The 22886-nt window shown below is 37.3% G+C and overlaps 1 protein-coding gene across 1 annotated transcript; it reads left to right on the top strand.

The window, feature by feature from the left end:
• The first annotated feature begins 1379 nt into the window (after positions 1 to 1379).
• On the top strand, positions 1380 to 21966 carry dbh (dopamine beta-hydroxylase (dopamine beta-monooxygenase)). Its single transcript, XM_088434177.1, has 12 exons — positions 1380 to 1778; positions 5788 to 5934; positions 7312 to 7569; positions 7891 to 8067; positions 11795 to 11897; positions 14284 to 14450; positions 14702 to 14845; positions 16488 to 16526; positions 16720 to 16779; positions 18598 to 18725; positions 18800 to 18959; positions 21379 to 21966. The coding sequence occupies exons 1-12, from the start codon at positions 1401 to 1403 to the stop codon at positions 21490 to 21492; spliced, it is 1875 nt and encodes a 624-aa protein (XP_088290303.1). The 5' UTR covers positions 1380 to 1400; the 3' UTR covers positions 21493 to 21966.
• Positions 21967 to 22886: the final 920 nt, after the last annotated feature.

Here is a 22886-nt window from a genome sequence, read left to right as displayed (position 1 = left end):
CACAAAGCTCTGTCATCCTTCTTCTTCTAAATCCCATCTTCAGTGCCCATCCCCCGTCCCCCCCACTATGTGCATTGCTTCCTGCGGTGAAAATGTCCCAAATATGGCATCTGGCCTTGTTTGCTGACACATCGGCACAAACGTGAGCACCGTATATGAATGTGGCGTCATGTGACAGCCGAAGGACACGTTAAAGGAAAAACACTTGAACCTCACATATGATTCATTTTGATTGTGTTATTGAAAACGTACACTAACCCTAACCCTGTCGTTGGTTTTTAATATTTCCTGAAAGTCTATTCCTTCGTCCAGGAAAAGACAATTCAATGTTATCATGTACAAAATTAAATTTATAAAGTCCAGGTCTGTATTGCGAACATTTGAAGACGTGTCCTGGATTTAAATGTAACCTGCAATTGACGATATGAACTCTTTACTATTTACACAACCGAGACATTTTTTTGACATTAGATTTGATTTATTGAACATCTAGATATTATTGAACTTATTGATCACGAATGTAAATGAAAAAATAAAATACTTTAGTTGGACATTTTTATATTTTAAATATTTATATTTCTTATACATAAAATGTGCTATATCATATATATTACTTGAGTGCCATTCTAGTGAAAAATGCACAAAAAATGTTTTTTTCACACTATTCTTTTTTCACCGCGTTGATTGTTTATCCCATAAGAACATTTTTCACACCTTATTTAATTTTCAAATGAAATGTACAGTATGTTATTTTGCTTCCTATCAAGTATTTTTATTTGAGGTGGAGGACGTGGTCACCTGTTACACACGTACACATGCTCCCTCAGAGGATGTGCTAACCTTTTCAGGCAATTTTATATTGTCCATCTACCCGTAATTGGCAGGCCAATTAGGTTGTTTATCGCCCAAGGGGGCAGCTTGAGGAAAGCTACAAAAGCATTAAGATGTTTATGGCATCACAAATGCTTGGTGCCTAACTAAATAACATTGCCAAAAGGTCTTTTTTTTTTTTCTTAAAGGAAATATGTGATATATGAATTTTGTTTAGAGAACAAAGCATTCATGCTGATGATTGTCATTGATAGTGTCCATGGTAGGTTTTGTACCAATTAGGGTATGGCAGACATGCACCATCAAGTTTGACCCGAGGCCTTCTGGGACACAATTGAATTGCGCTCAACAAATAATAGCATTAGTCTGCATCAAAACAGACAAATCGCTGAGGGAGGAGACTCTTAAAAAGCACAGATTGGGTACGAGCGGTTGAGATGAAGCGAGGAATGATACTCACAACAAGTTAGAGACACTGTTCAGCTTCCGTGACCTGCGAAAACCTTTTGGAAGTTGCATCTCATATACTTTAGTGTAATATTGATAGACTTGACTCACTCGTTTTGGACATGAGGATCCTGAGCAGAGAATTCCGCCTCCAGGACATCACTCTCATGTACTTCACCGCTCTGGCCGCCCTCATGGTCATCCTGGTGGCCTCCTACCAGGCTCCCTCACACGTAACAGTGGTGGAGCTGTCGCCACCGGACTCGAAGTCCTCAAACCTTTCACCGCCCGCGCTGCCGATGCCCTTCAGGGTGCTGCTGGACCCCCTCGGTCGGCTCCAGCTGGCGTGGAACATCAGCTACGCTCGCCAGGAGATCTATATGCAGCTGAAGGTGGCCGAGCTGAAGCACGGTGTGGTGCTGGGTATGTCCGACAGAGGGGAGCTGACTGATGCTGATCTATTGCTGCTTTGGGACTCTGGAAGCAAAAGTTACTTTGGGGTGAGTTAATTGACAAGATAGAAAACAAAAAATCTTTACATTTCATGATATTGGACTGCCATGTTTTCTGACATTAAATAAACTTAAAGAAAAAAAAATACTAAATACTGCGATTGGCTGGCAACAAGTTTCAGGATGTCACCCATCTACTGCCTAAAGACAGCTGGGGTAGGCACCAAAACGCCAGCGACCCTAGTGAGGAAAAGCAGCAATAGAAAATGGATGGATAAATGTATGTTTTATAAACTAATAATTAAAAAAAACCAATAATCCAAGTTAATGTAATAGCAGAATTGAAAAAGGAAAGTCAAAGGCAATTATCAGTCGTAAAAACAGAAAAAAAAGAGCATATGAATTTTTGTCAAAATAAAATTTAAGACATCCATATCGCTTGTTCAGCATTTTTAAATAAATGTGATCAAATTGATTGTCTTGTGATGCCATGTCACATGATTATACTGAGCTGATTGTATATACATAGCGCAGTTGCCTTTATTTAATAAAATCAGCTCATCTATCTATCTATCTATCTATCTATCCATCTATCTATCTATCTATCTATCTATCTATCTATCCCAATATATATAAATGACACGTTTGAAACGGCGCATATTCAGTACTGTGCATACAGTATTGAGTCTCTCCGATCAAGTCTACCTCGCGACTACCTCATTTGTGAAGTGTATAACAATGAAAGAATGTAACAGTTAGGACAAGGGGATGTTAGCTAAGCGGTAAATAATTCTGCTGTTGGGCTCATTAATATGAGCTTTACAATATGAGTTTGTTGATTGTTATTTGTCAGTAAGTGTCACATTGTGGTTGCTTGGTGCAGCAAGCAGACCTCCATCATGCTGTGTGTAATAGTTTGAGACAAATCAAGGCGCTCATGGGGCCAGTTGCGAAAAAACGTGACCTCTCCGCCGGAGGCCATCAGAGAGCATAAAATGACACCCTAGTAATGAAGGAGGAGGACGTCGGTCTCAGCACAGCGCCGCCGTCATCACTTGTGCTCATCCACAGTTTCAAGCGCTGCTGGTAACGCGCAGACACGTTTAGAGGACGGCTGCAAGTGCAAATGATTTATACAGTTGGACTGTACGTGCCTCATAATCAATGCTTTAATCAGTCGGGAATTGAATGAGATCCTTTAATCTTCATTATTTATCTTCTGAGACCATATATCAGTCTATTAGTCAATCGGAGGACATACATAGACAAATAGCTATTCATACTGACATTCAATCCTGCAAGACAAATACACTATAAGTTGATTGTTATATGACATAATGGACCAGAGATTCCAAACAATTTTTCAAAATGTGTGCTATCCCATCAGTGTCTGATTTATTACACTTTGGAGCTACATTTCTAATGGTACCTCCAGGCGTATTTTATTCAGCAGATGATGGGTCGTGTAACATCATCTATTTTATCTCTGGCTCCTCTGCTGGAAAATTGCATCACTAATGAAAATACATACTGTATGTGTGTAAAATAACGGCAGACAAAAATAAAGACATACAGCATTGTGCAAGAAAATTCAGCATAATGAGACAAATACTCGACTAGTTATAATTTTTGATGGACAAGATGGGCTTAAGTCAAAGAGTTGCTTCATGTTCCAATTAATTTGCTCTCCTGTATAAAGGAAAAATCTACTGTTTCTGTTGCCAAACTTTTAATTGTATTCTTTTTCAGTGTTGCCACAAGAACACTTGAATTATATTTAATCCAATCTAATCATGGCAGTATTGTTGTTGTTAAAAACACCCTCCGCATTGTTTAGTTTCAAAGTGACGTGTAAGATTTAGCAACGGACAGCAGGAGGAGGCGTGTTTATTACTGCATTTACCATAATACCCCTAAAACTGCCACAGGCACATGAAAAAAATTACACATACTCCCAGGGAGTATGTGTAATTTATGGGCATTACGGTAACTGCAGCAATAAACGCTCGTCCTCCTGCTCTCCATAGCTATAGCAGACATGGCAACCTCCAGAGAAGTGCCCCCCCCACGTAAAATAAGTTAATGATAACGACACCTACGATTATAGTTAAAACATACTATGGGCCACCGTGTTGCAAGATTAATCCGTTCCACGGCTGGGCTCGTAAGGCGAATTCACCGTATGATGGGCAGGCCAAACCTATGTTAAAAAGCGAATGTGTTTGGAACCCCAGGTATAAACATCAAAATTGATTATACATATTAAAAAATAGTCTAGTAAGTGCTACGTATATATAATATGCACGTATACAAACAGAAAACATCATAAATAAAAAGTATAGAAAAGATTTATTTATCTTTGAGTGGCGCTTTTTATGCCCATATTCCCTAGTGAGGGTAGCCTGGCCTAGGTTATGCTACCTTCTTCGTATTTCTCTCCAGCGTCTTTTCCTTATAAATCATCTTCTTAATCCTCTCTTTAACATCACGAGCAATCTTGGGACCCATGGTTAACCCTTTCAACTTTGAATTAAGCAGTAAAATGCACTATAAATAGGGTTTTGTAATCACTCGCGTTAGAACAAAGCTTTACAAGTCCGCCATTTTGAAATGAGTGAGGCTGACCAATAGCAGAGCAGCATCTCCATCATGTGACGGCAACAGAAAATAAATGCAATCACCTAAAAGCACCTGCTGAGGGAAACAAAACAACACAAATACAGCCAATACCCTAGGGTCATGACAGTTGTTTTTGTCACAAAGCCGGGAAAATACCGAAAAGGGAGGGGATGAAAAACCGTAGTATTCCACATCGCAACATGCAAAAAACCTAAGCCAGGGACGCTGTAACACAGAGTCCACTGTATTTTGAAATTTCCTGAATAGTGAATTAACTCATTCAATTCCAAAAATGTGCAATTAAAAACAGTTGGGCTAAAAATAGCAAAACTATGGGTGAGTAAAGGACCAATTCAATATTTCAGTCAACTTGACCCAAATTTCAGGGTTGTTTTGCACAAAATAATCTCATAAAATGTGTTGTTTTGTATACGATAACCTGTGCATTTATTCTGCAAAGGGGTTTCCACAGTTTTTCAATAGGTTGCTACGTGTTCCAATTAATTTTCTTTTAAATTTAAGATCTACTGTTCATGCCATGGTATTACTAGACATTAAATTAGATTTGCTGATACCGGCAGAAAGTAGAAACCAAGTTAAAATCTCTCATAAAGTGCCTTTATTCCCATTTGATTTCAGTCATCTAGATTATGAAGGAATATTGACGGGATTAATAAATCAACAATACTAAATTAAAACACAAAACCTTTTATAATTGAGATTCTTCAAAGTAAGCACAGTTAGAGATTTGCACATCTTGGTGTTTTCTCAGCTCTATGATGAGTATGATGCTTTGTGAGCTCTGGAACAACTTTCAGGTCACACCTTGCATAATCAAGCGTTAATAGTCTAAATCTCATGTGAATATGGAAGTGCTTCCAAACTTTTGATTGATACTGTATAAAAGAGCAATATAAACTCAGACGATTCTAAAATCTACCTTTTAACATTTTTGCAAATGCCACATCATGGAGACTACACATTTTCTCAGAGACAAAATTTGAAGCAGTAACCAAACATAAAATAGAACAGTCAATGCATGACTGCCACAACTATATTTGTGCACATGTTTTTAGATGGACATAAAAGAGGTAAGGTTGGATCATGAGACGTACGCAAGCTGTTATATTTGGGCAGAGTTACATAAGAGAAGCACAGACAAGTATAGCAATAGATCTTGGGTGCTATTCCGGACTAAAATGAGAAGGAAAAATGTGCGAAATTTAACACAATCGGACGGACGCAGCTGCTCCTAAGCACACACTGTAATGATGAATTAATAAAGCCATAACTATAATGAGATGCACATTTCAATGAACTTGCTTAAAAAAATCTTCATGGGCGTACAAAGTCATTCAAATCTATAGTATACTGTATTAAAGTCGCTTTGACGTCATTTCTAATGTTCTCCACTTGTTTTCCATGTGTTTCCTTTCAGGATGCTTGGAGCGACAGCGAGGGTAAAGTGACGCTAGACAGCCAACAAGACTACGAGCTGATAGAAGCCAAATGGAAGTCCGGAGGCTTTTACTTGCTCTTCAAGAGACCCTTTAGCACATGTGACCCCAGAGACTACCTCATCGAGGTGACATTACTCAACTCCAGAGAGATGTACATTAGTTCAGCAGCCAAATTACGCTATTAGCTAAAGGAGCAGTTTTCAAATGGGGCTACGTTTGCCGCTGGGGAAATGTGGCACTTCAGGAGGTATTTAAGATTTTCATAGGTCTTCTGCAGGTGTCAGCAAATCTAATTTGATGCTTTTAATGCCATGATAGGAAATGTAGGATTTTCTTTTCGAGTTAAGAGCAAAACAACTGAAACATGAAGCAAGATATTGCTCAATTCAATTTTAGTGACTCCTTTGCAAAAAGGATGAACATGGTCATTTATGAAAAAAGGTTGAAAACCACTGAGGTATTGTTTAAGATGAAGCCAGAATAGGATGAGAAATCAGTTGCAATCTTACGGAAAACATGCTATGCAAGAAAAATAAAATGCAAGTAATAATTACATCATTTTTTTCTTATCTTTGCCTAACAATATTTTCTAATAATATTACAGCTTTGTTTTGCACGCACTCTCACATTTATGAACTCAACTTTTAACTTCCCATAACTGGAGTTCAGGTGTCATACAACATTTATTCGTCAACCCTTACTACAGTGCTCATAATATGATTAAAAAAAAAAAAAAAAAAAGTTGTCTTTCAGTAAAATTAATTTTTCTCAAAATATTACAACTCTATGTTTTACAATATTCTAGCATCATTTCAACTTTGCCAAAAAATTAATATGCCTTTTTTCATTACACTATGACAAATTTTGCTTTACTGCAACTCTTTACTTATATAATATAGCTGCAACTATGTGTAACTTCTGCTATTTTTGTGTCACTATAGCATATTTTTGGTAACATTACAAACAAGTTTACAAATGAAAATTGCAATATTGCAAGAGAACAAAAATCACAGTTTTCTAGAAATATCAAAACTTGTATTCATTTAACACAGTGTTTCTCAAATTGTGGGGCGGCGACCCACTGGGGTTTGCAAGGTAATGCTAGGTAATGCTTTGTTTTTGTGTTTTTGTGAAGTGTTATTTTGATAAAATAAGGAATGGCATCTTTTTTTTAATGCACTCTTATCCACTTGAGTTTTATTCTGCTTAAATCAGGGGTGTCAAACTGCGGTCATTTTAGCTTGTGGGCCTTCTGGAGGAAGATCTAATCCCAAGTTACGATAATAATTAAAATGGTTATCTCTAAATTGCGTTTATTAAAACAGATGCAATAATTTCTCATCCAAAATCAGTTTAGTATTCTAAATAATACAATATGAGTACTAGAAAAAACATGAGTAAAGGACTATTATCAAGCATTCATTTAAAACTAGTATTGTAGCTAACAATCACAATTCCATTTTTCTAGCAGTCTAATAATGTTTTTGTTTTGTTTTTCTCAGGAAGGAACAGTGCACATCATTTACGGCCTCTTGGATGAACCGCTCGCCTCACCGGAGAAGCTGAACTTGTCCCGCATCCACACGGGCATTCAGCGCATCTTGATGTTGCGCCCCGACACGCCGGCCCCCACGCTGCCCCCTGACGTGCAGACGCTGGACGTGCTGGCGCCCGACGTCATCATCCCCACTCAGGAGACCACCTACTGGTGCTCCATCCACAAGCTGCCTGAAAACATGGTTGAGAATCACATCGTCATGGTACGAGGGGGTACCGAGGGGTGGAGATAGTGCGCAAGCTGCAATTATTGCGGCTTTTTTGGGTAGCATCTGGAGGAAGCAAACAACAGATGGACTGTCATGCTTGGCAGGAAGGAGCATACATCAAGGCAAATGCAGAAACACCACAAATTGCATTCCTGGGCAAATCTGTCTGCTTGAATACAACATGCTTTGCAATATTGACACTTTGACAGTCAAATACTGTAACTGCTAGTTTTGCTGAAGACAGGCTCACAGCGATACTATTGGACGCTAATATTCTACGGCTTATGTAAAGTGACAATTTCTTTCCTGTTTCAGTACGAGTCGGTGATAACCTCGGGGAACGAGGCCATTGTGCATCACATCGAAGTGTTTGAATGCTCCCCGGACGACCGCGACGTTCCCCAGTACAGCGGCTCTTGCGATAACAAGATGGTACCGGCTAAACTCAACTTCTGCCGGCACGTTCTGGCCGCCTGGGCCATGGGGGCTGAGGTATGATGAGATCTGATGCATGCAGTGATTTGATTAATTAAAATGTCGATATACTTATGCTGAATAGTAGGGAGCTGATGAGACACAACATTTCTAATATACTGTAAAAACATGCCTAATATAAATTTCCCTGTTTTCAAAATGTTTTCTTTTTACTGAGAAGACTGTTAAAAAAAACAACTATGCAACAGCATGCAAGTGTAAACCTCGGTGAAAAACAAATTTGAAAATATTTCCACAATAACGATTGACCAACTTTTATATTTTTATTTTATATACTCACCACTTTTTCAGTTAAAAAATGTTCATCTCCACATTAATTTTGGCCAAGGTAACAAAGGTACATCAGAACAACAGGACACCTGTTTGAGTCAGCTTGGTTCGTTGAAAAGTGATCAGTAGGAACGGCAACTGTGTCAAGCTTTCAAAAACAAAGTGTGCATCAGTCAACTTGCGATTGAATGTGACTTCAGAACAATGTTGTGTTGTTTATATAATGACTCATTCCAGGAGTAAAACTTTGTACAGTAGAAGTAGTCAAATCAGTCTTTGTCGCAACATTCTGCGTGGCCATACATTATTTCTTAAAGTAAGGTTTATTTTTTAATTTGATTGGCCTTCTTAGCCTGCTCTGAGTCATGTTTTACTGTCATGCAGAGCAGTAACAGGAAGCGCATTCCCCTGTGTACCCCACTGCCCAAAAACACCAAAACAAAAAAGATATTGTGCTCTGCAGGGACGAGAAATCAGGCGATGTTATAATCTCGCGAGATCTCGTCATAAAAAATCTTCCACCGTTCCTCGTAAATAGGGAGAAACTTACAAAGCAGGGCCTTGAAGAGCTACGAGAATCCCAGAATTCTAACTCCCCCAACAACAGAAGCGTCATCTTTACACAAGTACCTAATTAGAGAACTTGGAATTCTGTAAGATTTGTTTTTGGTGCAATCCTCGACTGTATTCATTGGAGACTGACTCCTACTCAAATAATGTGAAAGCCTGGATGTGTCTGCACAAAGTCTATTAAGGGTGTACAGCCAGTCGGTATGTGGGAAGACAATTCACATGCAAGCAGGCACACACAAAGGCTTGCATAGCCTCGCACGCACAAAGAGAAAAACAAACTGAAACAGATACAACAGGTACAGGTTTAAAATAGGCTTTGGACTCCAGTGGCAATAAACCCAACAGTACACAATTGATAAAGACCCTCTGTTGAATTTGTTTTGATTTTTTTTTTTATCCAAATGTAGATTTAGCTCTTCCTGAGCAGAGGTTTTGCTGAAGCTTTATTGAAGTCTTATGAGATTTGTTAAGATCCTTTGCGACTGGTTTAGAACACAGTGCAGTGCTTGCAAATTTCTGGCAAGCATTGCAAAAGTTTAGGAAGATGTATTGAGAGCTCATCAAATTTGGTGAGGATTAATGAGATTTGCTAATGTTTTGACAGACTTTCTTAAGGTCAGAAAAAATAACGCTGAAGTGTTATAAGACTTGAGGTCCTTCAGGTTTTGTTGGGAGTCCCATGAATTTCATTTTGCAGAGGTCTTGCTCAACATCTTGGATTAAATTACAGTTAAAAGTTGTGAAAGATCAAATCAAAGTAAAGATCCTCACATTTGTTGAAGTATCGAGAGACTGGCTTGGGTCATGTCAGATTTTAAAAATTCTATCAAAAATTGTTGTGGTCTTGCAACATTTACTGTTGTGTCACTGAGATTTTCTGGAGTCTCATAAAATTTGGAGAAGTCTCACAGGGTGTGCTAGGAAGCTTTGCACACATCTCACAGGATTTGCTGGAATCTCGCAATACCTTCTAAGGCCTCATAAAACTTGAGCCTCACATTTGGTGAAATCTCATGAGACTTGTTTAGGTCTCACATGATTTTCCTAATTCTGTCAAAAGTTGGTGGGTTCTTGGAAGATTTTCATGAGATATACTGGAGTCTCATAAAATTTACTGAAGCGTATCAAAATGTGTCTTGAAATGACATACATGAAAAGTCTCAGAAGCTTTGAAAGGTTGGGCAAGTCTCACAAGACTTGCAGAAGAACCGAAAAAGGTGCGTAGGGTTTGTAAGACTTGTGGTGAGTGATTTGCTATGCTCTCACAGTGTTAACTTAACATCACAAAAGTTCTACTTAGGATCACTACACAAATTTCTTGTAATGTTTATTCGACTTTGTATAAGTCTTGCAAGATTTTTGGAGGGAATTTAAGATAGTGGTGTAAAGATTGTGGTGTGACACATCTAAATGATTGAAAACTGTTGCAGTCGACCCGTTTAAGTAATAAATAGGTGAAATTTGGTGCAATTAACTGAAGCTATGGAGCTACCAGCTGAGTGGGCCAGCAAGCAGCGGGGGGTGTCACATAAAACAAAGAGGACAGGGGAAGGGGGGGAGCCTGTCACCATATTTCTGCGCTCCCCAGCCGAGCTGCTCTCTGATTGGATTATGTGTCAGCCAAACAACAACAAGCGGGATGCCTCCCTTGCCTTGTGTGAGCCGCGAAGACGAGATTAGGTGGGAAATATTCAGGCCTCTTTCATCACCTCGTAATAGCGTTGTTCAATTCTCCCCGGCAGCACAACACAAAGAAATGCGACCTTGCAAAAATAAACACAAAGTTTTGTGTGTACGTGCTGAGGAGACAGCGAGTCCTCAAATTCTTTTGCTTTGCCGATAAGGAAAACAACATTATAAAATATATAAAAATAACACTCTTCAATTGGGTCAGCAAAAAGCATGTGGGTTGCATCTGGTGCAAAATTAAATGATGAATTGAGATTGAATCAAGATTTCCCGACGATAGTGACGTGGATACCCCAAAGGCTTGTGTTTTTGTTTTTTTTCATGGAACATCATGAAGAACTGGGCAGAGACACATTTTGCGTTGTCGAAATGTGGCTCTGCCTTTTATACTTTTGAAAAATTGGATTTTATATTTGATTTGCCAAACAGGCAGCATTTCCCATGACGGTATAACAGAACATACCTAATATGGTGTTCTGTGTTTAATTTCGCTGTTCAAGATCTGTGTTTGGCACTGTTTGTCTCAAAGACGGACATGGGAAGTCTAAAGGCTATTTATTCTCTTTCAAATAAAAAAATATAGGCTCACAGTTTAAAAATAGGGCTGGTTCACATTATGGGTAGCTTCTTACCATCTTAACTGAAAAGAAGCCAATGGCATCCTGGCAAGTATTTGCAAATATAGCCTATAGCCTTAATTTTTAGTTAAAATATGAAAATATATATAAATAAATAAATAAATAAATAAATATATATATATATATATATATATATATATATATATATATATATATATATATATATATATATATATATATATATATATATATATATATATATATATACATATATACACACACATATACCTAAAACTGTATGTGTATATTCAGTTTTTTTAAAACTGTAACCTTTTTAGCATGAAAAAGCATGAACAATAAGCCATTTAAAACAACTTTCAACAAATGATTACTTTTTACAGGGTGTATACGGGCTACAACTTATTATGAATCTGAAAACAATACTTTTTAAATTGCAATGCTTGTCCCTAGAAAATAAATACAATAATTACATTAGAAAATAACAGTACATATGGCTCAACACATTTCACTCAGCTTTTAGCAAAGACATGTGAATGCCTTTTTCAAACAAGGTGTCCCGTGTGTGTGCGCGCGCTGTATGTGTGCGTTTCCAGGCATTTTACTACCCACCTGACGCAGGCCTCCCTATTGGTGGGCCAGGTTCCTCAAGGTTCCTTCGCTTGGAAGTCCATTACCACAACCCTCTTCTCATATCTGGTACGCACACACACATACAGGCACGCACACGAACAAGCAGCGGGAGAGTGTTCTTGAGAAGCTGCGGGCTAATTTCCAACAGAGCAATTCATTTTGAATTTTCCAGATGACGCTTTTCATCTTGGCCACACTTGCTTGTCATTACAGCCTATACGGTGTGCTCTCCTCATGTGACCTTCAGTGCCACGTTCACATATTCTGTCTTTTTCATATTTTAGGACTCTCCACCTTGTTAGCGAAGACTCCCACAGCTGTACCGTATTACCGTAGTCAACACAGTGAAGGCCGAAGCACACAGAATATGGATGTACAGTGCTACATTGAAATGCTCAAGTTTTTTTTCCCCACTACTGTATATTATTGAATTGTTATGATGATGCAGACCTCCGGGAGGTGTGCCTCAGCATAAGTTACAACCCCTTCAGCCAGTTCCACAAACAACATTAACGTGGCGTTTGAATGTTGTTGACAGACAAACAAATGTACTGGGTGGTGGTGATAATCACACTCTGGTCTCCTAATGTGGGAGGATGTCAATCAGCACAGTGACGGACAAACTCATGTGTTCCACGATCATCTCATGGATCTATTTGCACAACAAAACAATGTCTTGACATCTAGTTGTCAAGAAGCATTTTACAAAATATCGCTGGTCCCTCATTTTTAGGAATCTTGAGCCACTTTGCGTCATCGGAAATCTGCCATTTTTCAAGCTGAACCAGACTGTTATGGTCAGTCCGTCTTTTTATTTTACCCATGCTTCCATTGTCACTTCATGCCCAACTCAAATTTTTTTATTGGGCCGTTGTTCGTTGCCAAAATGGGCATGGTCAATGATGCACCAGTGGCATAACCACCTCTGCCGGTGAGAGACAAATGCCGGACAAAAACCCTCTTATCATCATTGCTTAGTTTGTCTTCTTTTTTTTTCTTTTTCTTGTCATTCATGGGCAAAAAGGGCATCCAGCAGCAAAGGACTGCCAACTTCTGGTGAATTGCTGTATTACAACAACAATACAATTCTGCTATTTGAGGATAGGTACTGGGATAGCCAAAGGTTTGCATTGCTTATGCAATGCATTGGGATCTTTTTTCCCCCAAAAACAAAACAAGAAAAAGCTGGTAAATCTCAAATATACATTCCAGTGAAAAACAGGTGTTTGCTCATTAAATAGTTCCCTCGAAACAAAGCAAACCCCGCCAAAAGTAAACACAAATGAAAAATAAAATAAAAATACTGGTAAAAATAGTCACAAACTGTGAATTAGTGAATCTGTGGGTGCTTAGCCATGAGTACAGAAAATGTGAAACCAGAAGCAGTCAGGCCACTGAAGTGGATAATGTAACAACAGTGACTAGAACATATCTTGGAACACTAGACTCAGAAACTAACTTCGAAGAGAGAAACTTAACTCAGATTTGGGAGCTGATCTTGGAATCGATAAACTAGAAAGTCAGTATGAATTGAAATGATGTTTTGAAATCTTGACTAAATGATGTGTTTCTCAGTGCCACCGAGAAATTTGATGTAAAATACAAGCATCGATCCTATATGACATAATAAAGCAAACTAAAGTACAAAAGCAGATACCTTAAGGAAGAAACATATCAGTGCTAAATAATTATGCATTTGTCATTTTCAATTGTAATTTTCGTCAATTTTATACAGATATCTGTCATCTAAGGTCTTCTATTTACTGGTTGTGAATGCATTGATCCTTGATGTACCTTTTTTATACAGTTGCCATTGTCAGTAATTGTGCTTTATTATGTCATATACGATTGATGTCTGAAAGAATTTGCGCCCTGAGTTTTCAGTTACATGTCATCAGAACGTCAATTCAAGCTCACACAGTGTCGTCAAGCTCTCTTCGTAGTTTTTATTTACAAATTTTGTTCCCAAATCTGAGTTGTTTTTTCTATGAGTTTAGTTTCCAAGTCTGGTGTTCAGAGTCTATTGATTTTCAATGTGTGCTGAGGAAATGTTGATTTTTTCTTTTAAATGGACTTTCTACACCACCCATTTATGCAGAATATACGTTCACCTAAAAATATATATCTGGATCCACATGATTTTATTCTGTGCAACCATAAAAAATAAAAAAAATAGCTACATCAACATTTTTTACCGTGTAGAATTAGTCATAATGACATCTTTTTGTGCCTCAAGTCTATGACATCTTGATTCCTCTGCTGTCATTCCTGGCCGCACGCCCTCTAACAAATCTACGAGAGAGAAACAACGTCCGCCTTAAATCATTTACTCATGAATGCTTATGAATATCCTGCTCAAATTATTCTGCCCTGCGAGCATGCGAATATGTTGCAGGGGGTAAATGGACCGCACGTAAAGCACAATAACGATCGGAGACGTCGTTGCGTGCAGGCAGACGTGACTCATCCGGGATAAGGTTACATTACACCCCGAGTCTGAGGCGGTACGACGCCGGGATCATGGAGTTGGGTTTGGTCTACACGCCCATCATGGCCGTCCCGCCGAAACAACACGCCTTCTATCTCACTGGCTACTGCACTTCCAAGTGTACACGCACTGTAAGAACACCATTGTACTGTACAGTGGTTTTCAAAGTATGGTTTGACAAACATTTGTGCTATGCAAGCTCACTCTAGTGATAATTCATTACATTTAAGTAGAGTTCAGTTGTATTTAACTTGTTAATTCATTGCGTTTTGTCTATTACATTCGTTTGTTTTCAGTCATTTATTGCAGTACAATTTGTGTTTTTTACTGCTGTGGCAGAATCTATTGCTGGATAAAACGATCATCTTACCTGCTTTAATAGGCCTTACCTCGGGGCGGGATCTTCATATTCGCGTCGCAGCTGCACACGCACTTGGCTGGCCGTGGGGTGCGCACTGTCTTGGTCAGGGGGGGCAACGAGGTGGAGGTGGTGCAGGAGGACCAGCACTTCAGCACACACTACCAAGTGAGTGACAACTAAGAGCCTTTTGCAAGAGTTATGTTTCACCAGATCTGGGGGTGTGGTCACAATTTATCATTTTGAAGGAAAAGTACACGATATCAATATATAATTTCTTAATGTCTCAATCACGTGACCACGTCTGTCCACTCCCCAAAATTGAAAAATTATCAAGTACACTGAAAAAATGAATGCTCTGAATGTATTATGCATCATTTTAAAGTGGATTCAGTGTAGAATTAGAATGCATCAATATTTTTCTTATCTGAGACATTAGCCTGATTTTGTGAAAACGCTTCATCATTGAATTTAATGTGATTGTCCTATAAAGTGAGGTTTTAGCTCAGTAAGATGGCTGTAAGGGTGAGGACCTCCTTGGGTTGCATCTGTTAAAGCTTTCAAGTACCTCAAAGAGTGTTGTCTCATTTGACTGGAAAACTAACAAACAACAGGCACTCTCTGGGTGTCAATCAGAAAGCATCTGGAGTACTGCTAAAAGTCATCCAATGTTAATTTCACTAATGTTCTTTTTTTTTATTGCAACTGGTCAAAAAGGTATTCATTTACTAATACATTTGAACATAGCATTATGGGGTAAAATAATAGAATTTAGTTTTTATTAAAACTTGGGTTAAAAAAAGTTATTGTCAGTTCATGTTGCATTCTGCCACCCAGAAGTACTTGGAATCGTATTGTTTACAAACATAGTCAGCACAATCTCCACGGGAATCTTTCTGACAACATATGCTGAAGCTTTCAACATCACAAGAAGCAAAAGCACACACTACAAACGTTCTTTGTATCACCATCGCAAGGAGGATAAATTCCACATACGAGCGTGACGCAGAGGCACATCCGCTTCTGCCTCTAACATCTCCTGCCATTGTTGATGTCATTCAACCCACCTGAGCGGCGTTTCTGTCGTTGCAATCAGCCTCATTAGGAAAATTAAGGCTGCTTACGCACGCCGTCCGAGGTCGGAAAGGCCGCTTGCTGAAAATTAGTCTTCTGCACCAGAGCCTTGAATAAATGCAATTTGAGAAACAAGGAAATAGGGGAATTTACTCATTCATTTTTCAAAGCTCTGACAGTCTACTTTAAACACACAGTATCAGGTCTACTAATGAATTATTAAGTCAAGTACTCCTTGTAACGTACTGTAAGAAAAAGACAAAAGATATTGCAGTACAATATTGTTCTGCCATATTCTATTATTTTTCATTTTATGATTAAGTCATTCATTGCCAGGGACTTATTTTCACGTTATTTTGAGAGACCAGACATTGAATTCCAGATCCTTAAGTATTGAAACGATTCTTAAATGTGAAAGAGATGTGTATGTTAACGCATTCAATGCCAGGGACGTATTTTCACGTTTAAGAGTCGACACATTTAATCCCAGATATTTAAGGATTAAATTGATACATAAGACCATCCCAGATACTTAAGTATTAAATCGAGACGTAAATATTTGGATTAAATGTGTGGACTCTTGAAAAATGTGAAAATACGTCCCTGGCATTGACTGAGTTAACAAATACATCTCTTTCTGTGAGACTGGTAAGGTGAAGTTACATGGCTGTGCGACAAACACTTTGATATAAGTAAACATACATGGTTCTTTCTGCCTGTTTTATTTTTCATCTAGACTATCCGAGTTCTGAGGAAGATGGTAAACGTTTTACCGGTGAGTATGAAGACACTGCTTACTTTCATAAAGAAAAAAAAACCGGAATATACAGATACATTTTTACATTACCATATTATATTTTCACAATATGGGATTTCATTTGGCATAACAGAACATTATTAGTTTTACTATACTGTTTTCTGGGGTATTAAAAGATAGTAACAAAAACATGATATGCTTCTTCTGACAGGGTGATGTCCTAATAACAAAGTGTACTTATAACACAGAAGAGAGGGAAAGGCCCACTGTGGTGAGTAGCCATTTAGAACACAAATGCAATTGGCATTTCGACAAATGCGGCTAACTCCTATTTAATACTGCACAGGGTGGTGAGGCTACATCAGCAATTCTGCTTTTAGATATCCAGGACACAATTCGATTATTGTGGTTGTGGTGAAAAAAAACCACCGCTTTGCAATGTTATTTACAGATGTTGCTTCATGGGAGGAATTATTATATATATATATATATATATATATATATATATATATATATATATAAGATGCAATTATTTTTTTAAATACATCTTTTATTAATTAATTTAGTAAATCAAAGCTGTTAGTGTGATTCAGCAAAGTTGTATGCCAATGCAGAGTATTTTTCAGGATTTTATCTACTATATTCATTGTAATCAAGTGAAAACTCCCACTCGCACTCTCCTGTACTGTGTAATTGACATAGGTTGAAATGCAAGGCTGTAGGCTGGATGGGAACACAATTTATATCATGTGACATTCACAAGTATGAATAGCCTTAATTGCCACTTCACAGCTGTATTTGCAATCGTATGGGGCTATATTTTAAATCTGCATGTAGGTAGATATGGTTATAGTTTACTGCATGGCAGGGTTGCTACTCGCCACAAACCTTTAAATGACACAAAAAAGTGGGTCAACCTTTAAAGAAAAAAAAGCAGCAAAAAATGTCAGACTGGTCGTGTCGCGTTTTTTCAAATTATTTTTTTTTTCAAACTTTGATTATCTTGTAAAATTAAACCTAATCTTCCTTGAAAATGTAAATACAGAACTCATTTTTATCCGTTTTTCAAATCCTAAATCTTAATTAATTCAACGCAAAAGACATATTTTTACCATTTTTTGTTCTTTTTTCCCAATTCAGACATTCAATATCAGGTACTTCGCTGGTCAATTTAGTAGAATTAAGACATTGATAAATTAGTTAAAAAGTAAACTATTAGTTTAGGTACTAATACAATTGAATGATTACTACTCTAGGGGCTAACAAGTAATTACTTTAGGTAATTAAGGAATATAGTAATTTAACACCGCTGAAAAATACACCTTCTTAGTGGTGGATAAATGCACACATTCTTTAATGTAAATCAAGTTCAAACAAATCTGATTACCTGCTGGTGTAGCAAGAAAATTTGACGAACATATCTGATCGATTTGCTCGATTTGTATTAGTCTTAAAATAATCTAGTCACACTCTTTGTAAGGAACAAATGAAGTCAATTAAATATTAAAGACAAGCTTAAAATACTCATTCCAGGCAACAAATTACATAAATCAATTCAATTTTAAAATAAATGGTTATTTTTAGTATATTATCTTGATTTGTTGCTGAGAATAAGCCAGTGCTTCTCAATCTCAATTTTGCCAAGCCCTCCCAGTAAAGAGAAGAAAATGTGTCCCCCAACCCCGACGCACTGACTATAAATAAGTTTATTATCTATAAAAAATGTATAAGTATACCTAACCTGTATCCTTTTTAACATTAACAAAAGAAAAGAGCAACATAAATCAAAAACAGTTAATAACTTTTTACAGTGTTTATACGGGTTACTGTTTAGTCTGAAACAGAAAAAAAGTTAATCAAATTGCATGAAATAATTTTTAAAAAAAATTGTTATTGCAATTACAATTCACATGACAAAAACAAACCTTTTCCATGGGGTCATCCCCCCCCGCACTGCTTCTCAATAGAAGTAATTGATGACTTTCATGCATTTTATTTCTTTAATAACACGAGCCATTTCTCGACATTCCTTTAGCAAAACACACACACGCAAAGTTAAATAGTGTGTATGTTTTCCGCGAGTGTTCAGGGTGGTTTTGGCATCATGGAGGAAATGTGCGTCAACTACATCCACTACTACCCTCGTACTCAGCTGGAACTGTGCAAGAGCCACGTGGACTTGGATCACCTCCACAAATATTTCAGCTTCATTAACAGGTAGTGTGCAATCTCACTCCCACTGCGGGTTGCTGCATTTCCCAATAGGTCCAGACTCGTGTGTCATCCTTTAGATTCCAAGGAAAGGATCAATGCGTTTGTGGTGACGACGGTGTGACAGAGCAATATTCCAGATTGCAGTGGGACGGCTTCGCCACGCAAGTGCTGGACTCGCTTTACAACACGGCGCCTATCTCCATGCATTGCAACCAATCCACTGCGCGCCTCTTTCCTGTGAGTCTCACAAACACACAACAAATTGACCAATTGCACGGTCGTGAAATTTGCAATGAGCACATAAACACATTCCCTGATCAGTATAGTTTAGTGCTTCTCAAAGAGAAAACAATTTGCGCTCCCACCAATTTGCTGCGGTGACTATAAATGAGATCATTTTCTATAAAACGTGTATATACTGTACGTATATATATATATATATATATATATATATATATATATATATATATATATATATATATATAATGTATGTATACACACACACATACCTAAAACCTTTTTAACATGAAAAAGCATGAACAATAAGCCATTTGCATCAACTTTCAAATTATTACTTTTTACAGAGTGTATATGGGTTTCAACTTATTCTGAATCTGAAAACAATAGCTTAAAATGCATTAAAATGCCTGAAAAGGACAAACAAAAACAAAACAACATGTCAATCGAACTAGAAATATTTTTGACCAAATGAACCATTTGATGCTGATAATAGATGTGTGATAGTGATAAATGTAACTCAATCCGGAACATAACACCAATACCTAAAATATTTTAACCCGCAGAAAAAGGTAAATCACAATAATCATTCATTTGAGTTAGAAAAAAAAATTGTTGTCCACAGCATTGAAAAAGTTTCGAACAAAGACTTTGCCAATCAAGTGACCTGCACTACCTGGTGCCGTGGATGTGTAATGACACATTTTACACATTACTGTACACGTTTTCCTACATGCCCCACTTTTTGAGAGGTACTGGTATAATGGGAATATCAGGAACATCCCCCCCAAATTTTTCATTTTCAAAAGTGCTTGTCTATGGAAAATTGTTTGAGCGTTTATTCCTTATTCTTAAGTTCCAAGTACAGCTTTGTAAGCACTAGTAAGACAATTTAGCAAACAGATGGAACCAGAACCATTTGTAATTTGCAAGAAAGATTTTTAAAATGAGTTTTTTTTAATTTTTGTTTTGTTTTATTGCCTACCTTAGTATTTCCTCGATTAAGAAATGTAGTCTGCTTGGGAACGTCAACAGAGAATTTCATTGTTTGGTATTACTATGCATATGACAATAAAACTCTTTAATCGTACAACTTTATATCCCAATACTATGTAAACCTGAACACTACTGTATATATCAACATTGAACCAATAGTTAGCAGGCAAAAAAATGTGCTTGTAGGTTTACATACCTGGGAAATAGGGTCAAAAATCAAATCTTGACTTTTTCCAGTCATTTAACAAACATTTAAGTTTGATTTACTTAAAAAAAAAAATCTGTGAAAAATATTCAGACAATAATGTGTACTGATTTGAAATCAGTGTCGATGTAAACATATTCATAGCTTGAACAAAAAGACCCAGAGACTCTTAAACCCCGAGAAACGATTATAACCTCTTATTATAATCTTGTAAACCACCTTGCACCACAACACTTTTACAAAACCTGAATTTGGCGATGTAGCTATAATTTTCAAATATTCACTTTTTAAAAAGACAGATTATTCAAATAAATTTGATTTATTGTCCAGTCTTACCCTTAGGCCATGTAAACTTACACAGCAAATTTTAAGAACGCTTTACAAAAAACATGTTTATTTTATTCTTATATGGTCCTAGTCTAAACACAATAAAATTAGAAAGTAAATTAAATACTGCAAAGACAGTAAACTATTCAAGTGTAAATGTAACTTTTAGACTGGCACCTAATTGTCTTTCTGGAATAAAATGCACTGTAGAATCTAGACATGTACTGTACAGGAGCACAACTGTACATATAGTATATTTTTACAGTAATATTTAACTACATTTACTATTTCTTATATTTCTATGGTAAGTTGAAATCAAAGTGTGGACAACCTTTGTTATCAAAATACCTGACTGCAACCTCTCTAATACTCATTCTCTCCTTGAGTTCAGGTCAATCCACTTCTAATTTTGTTCAAGTGAAAAATACGCTTAAAAAAAAATCTAGTCTAACATACTGCCTATTTCAGTGGGAGAAGCATGCTTGCATGTAAACGCAACAAAGGAGCGTTGCCATCATTTTTATGGCATAACTTGAAACCATTTCATTAAAAGCTGAACTAGTTAAAAATATTACAGGTTTGTACATGCCGTATGCTTGATTTTGTGTTGATGGATAACATTATTGTGTATTTGTGAAGTTCTCTGGTGTATCATGATGCACTAGCTAGCTAGTCTGATAAGAACATGTTAGCAATGACGAAATCACTCTTCAGGTACAATTTTAACCTTTTTGCTGCTGATAAATGAAAAAAAAGAGACCTTAAGGATGGTATTTTTTTAAATACATCTCAAAATTGGAAATTTTTGACCACATATTTGTCATTTACGCTTTATCCGCTGACATGACGAGTGGGAGTGCGAGTGTCCAACTCATATGCTTCTTTCTCCAGGGTGAATGGGATAAACAGACACTACCTGTGATAACCTCACCACTCAAAAAGCCCCCTTACCCGTGCGAGGTTGGAGCACGCCCCAGCAGCCGCCCGGACGTAGCCCCAGTCTGAGCCAAGCCAGGAAGTGGGCTAATGACACTTTCAGCCTAAAAAGAGGGCCCCACTTGTGCGGCAAATTTACACTGCATCCAATATCTGCGTACCATGAATTCAGTGATGACTTCATATTTTAATTAGACGCGTACAGTATAAGTAAATGCACACTGTCTTGTTCCTTGGAGTGTTGTGTTGATGCGAGAAAGCAAAAGTGCTATGAAGAAAAATTCATGAGTTTTTAGTGTTTACAGAGGTATTTACTGCTGTTGTGTGCCCTGCTCCATTTTCTTCTTTTTATATATAGTCAAATAATTGTGTTTAACACAGCATGTAAAAGCATGGGAAAATTTATTGTCATTATTAAACATTTGAGAATACCTGCATAGTTTTAATGGGTTGTACTGTGATGCTTACATACTAGCAATGCTAACATCATTGCCTGCAGAATCATTTTTAAATTTACAAAGATAATGATAATTAAAGTAAAATTGTCCTGTTTCAGTATTATACATGAGCTTTTGGGGTTCATTTTAAATGTATCTGTTTTGGTTTGGGGTGTCAGATTAACAGATTAATTGCAATCAATCAATTACCTGAGTGATTTTTTTTTTTTAATCTTGCACTTGAGAAATACTACAAAAAAGTAAAAAAAAAAAAAAAAAAAAAAAGGAAATTTTTCAAAAACAGAATATCTGTAAAAACATATTTGCTCTAAAAACGAATTAAAGGAATTTAAAGTCCAACCAAAATAAAACACACATGCACACACACGGGTTTGAAAGGCTATACTCATACTGAGGACATCCATTGAGATAATGAATTTTGTGGCCCCTAACCTTATCCTAACCATCAGAAATGATTGCGTAGCTTTCATTCTTATCCTGACCTCAACCGTAGCCCAATTAAAACCTATACTCTAAAAGCAAGTCTTGACCCTTCAAAAAAGGTCTGAACTATTGAGGACCGGCCCAAATGTCCTCACTTCTCCAAAATGTCCTCACTATGTCTAACTCAAAACGGTTCTCACAAGTACAGCCGTACAGGAACACACGCACACACAAATACACAAAAGTTTTTTTTTTCCTACCATTGTGGAGACCTCTAATCCCATCAGAAATTACTGAATAGCCCTTACCCTAACCAAAATTCAATTCAAACCTAAATTCGAGAAGCAAGTCTTGACCCCCAAAAAGAGGTCTGAACTTGTGGGGTCAACCAAAATGGTCCCCGGAAGTGAACAAAGTTCCCACAAAAACAGTCAAACCCAGGATTTGGTTCCCAATATGTTGCAAAAACCAAAGGCACACACACTGAAATACTCTCTCACACAATACTGAATCTTTCTGCTCACATGCATGCACATTTAACACACTACTGATTTTTTTTTTTCTTGTTTCAGTAGATTATAT

This window comes from Hippichthys cyanospilos, chromosome 15, assembly GCF_059441005.1.
Source record: "Hippichthys cyanospilos isolate Australia breed blue-spotted pipefish chromosome 15, RoL_Hcya_1.0, whole genome shotgun sequence".
Lineage (NCBI taxonomy): Eukaryota > Metazoa > Chordata > Actinopteri > Syngnathiformes > Syngnathidae > Hippichthys > Hippichthys cyanospilos.
Note: the sequence above shows the minus strand (reverse complement) of the source record. Positions and strands in the feature narration are given on the sequence as shown.

Bases quoted from the DNA above. Each gene is read 5' to 3' on its own strand.
- dbh (XM_088434177.1), top strand. From the start codon at position 1,401: ATGAGGATCCTGAGCAGAGAATTCCGCCTCCAGGACATCACTCTCATG. The intron at 11,898-14,283 runs GTACGCACACAC...CGTTGCGTGCAG, and splicing joins CAACCCTCTTCTCATATCTG to GCAGACGTGACTCATCCGGG. The intron at 14,451-14,701 runs GTAAGAACACCA...CTGCTTTAATAG, and splicing joins CTTCCAAGTGTACACGCACT to GCCTTACCTCGGGGCGGGAT.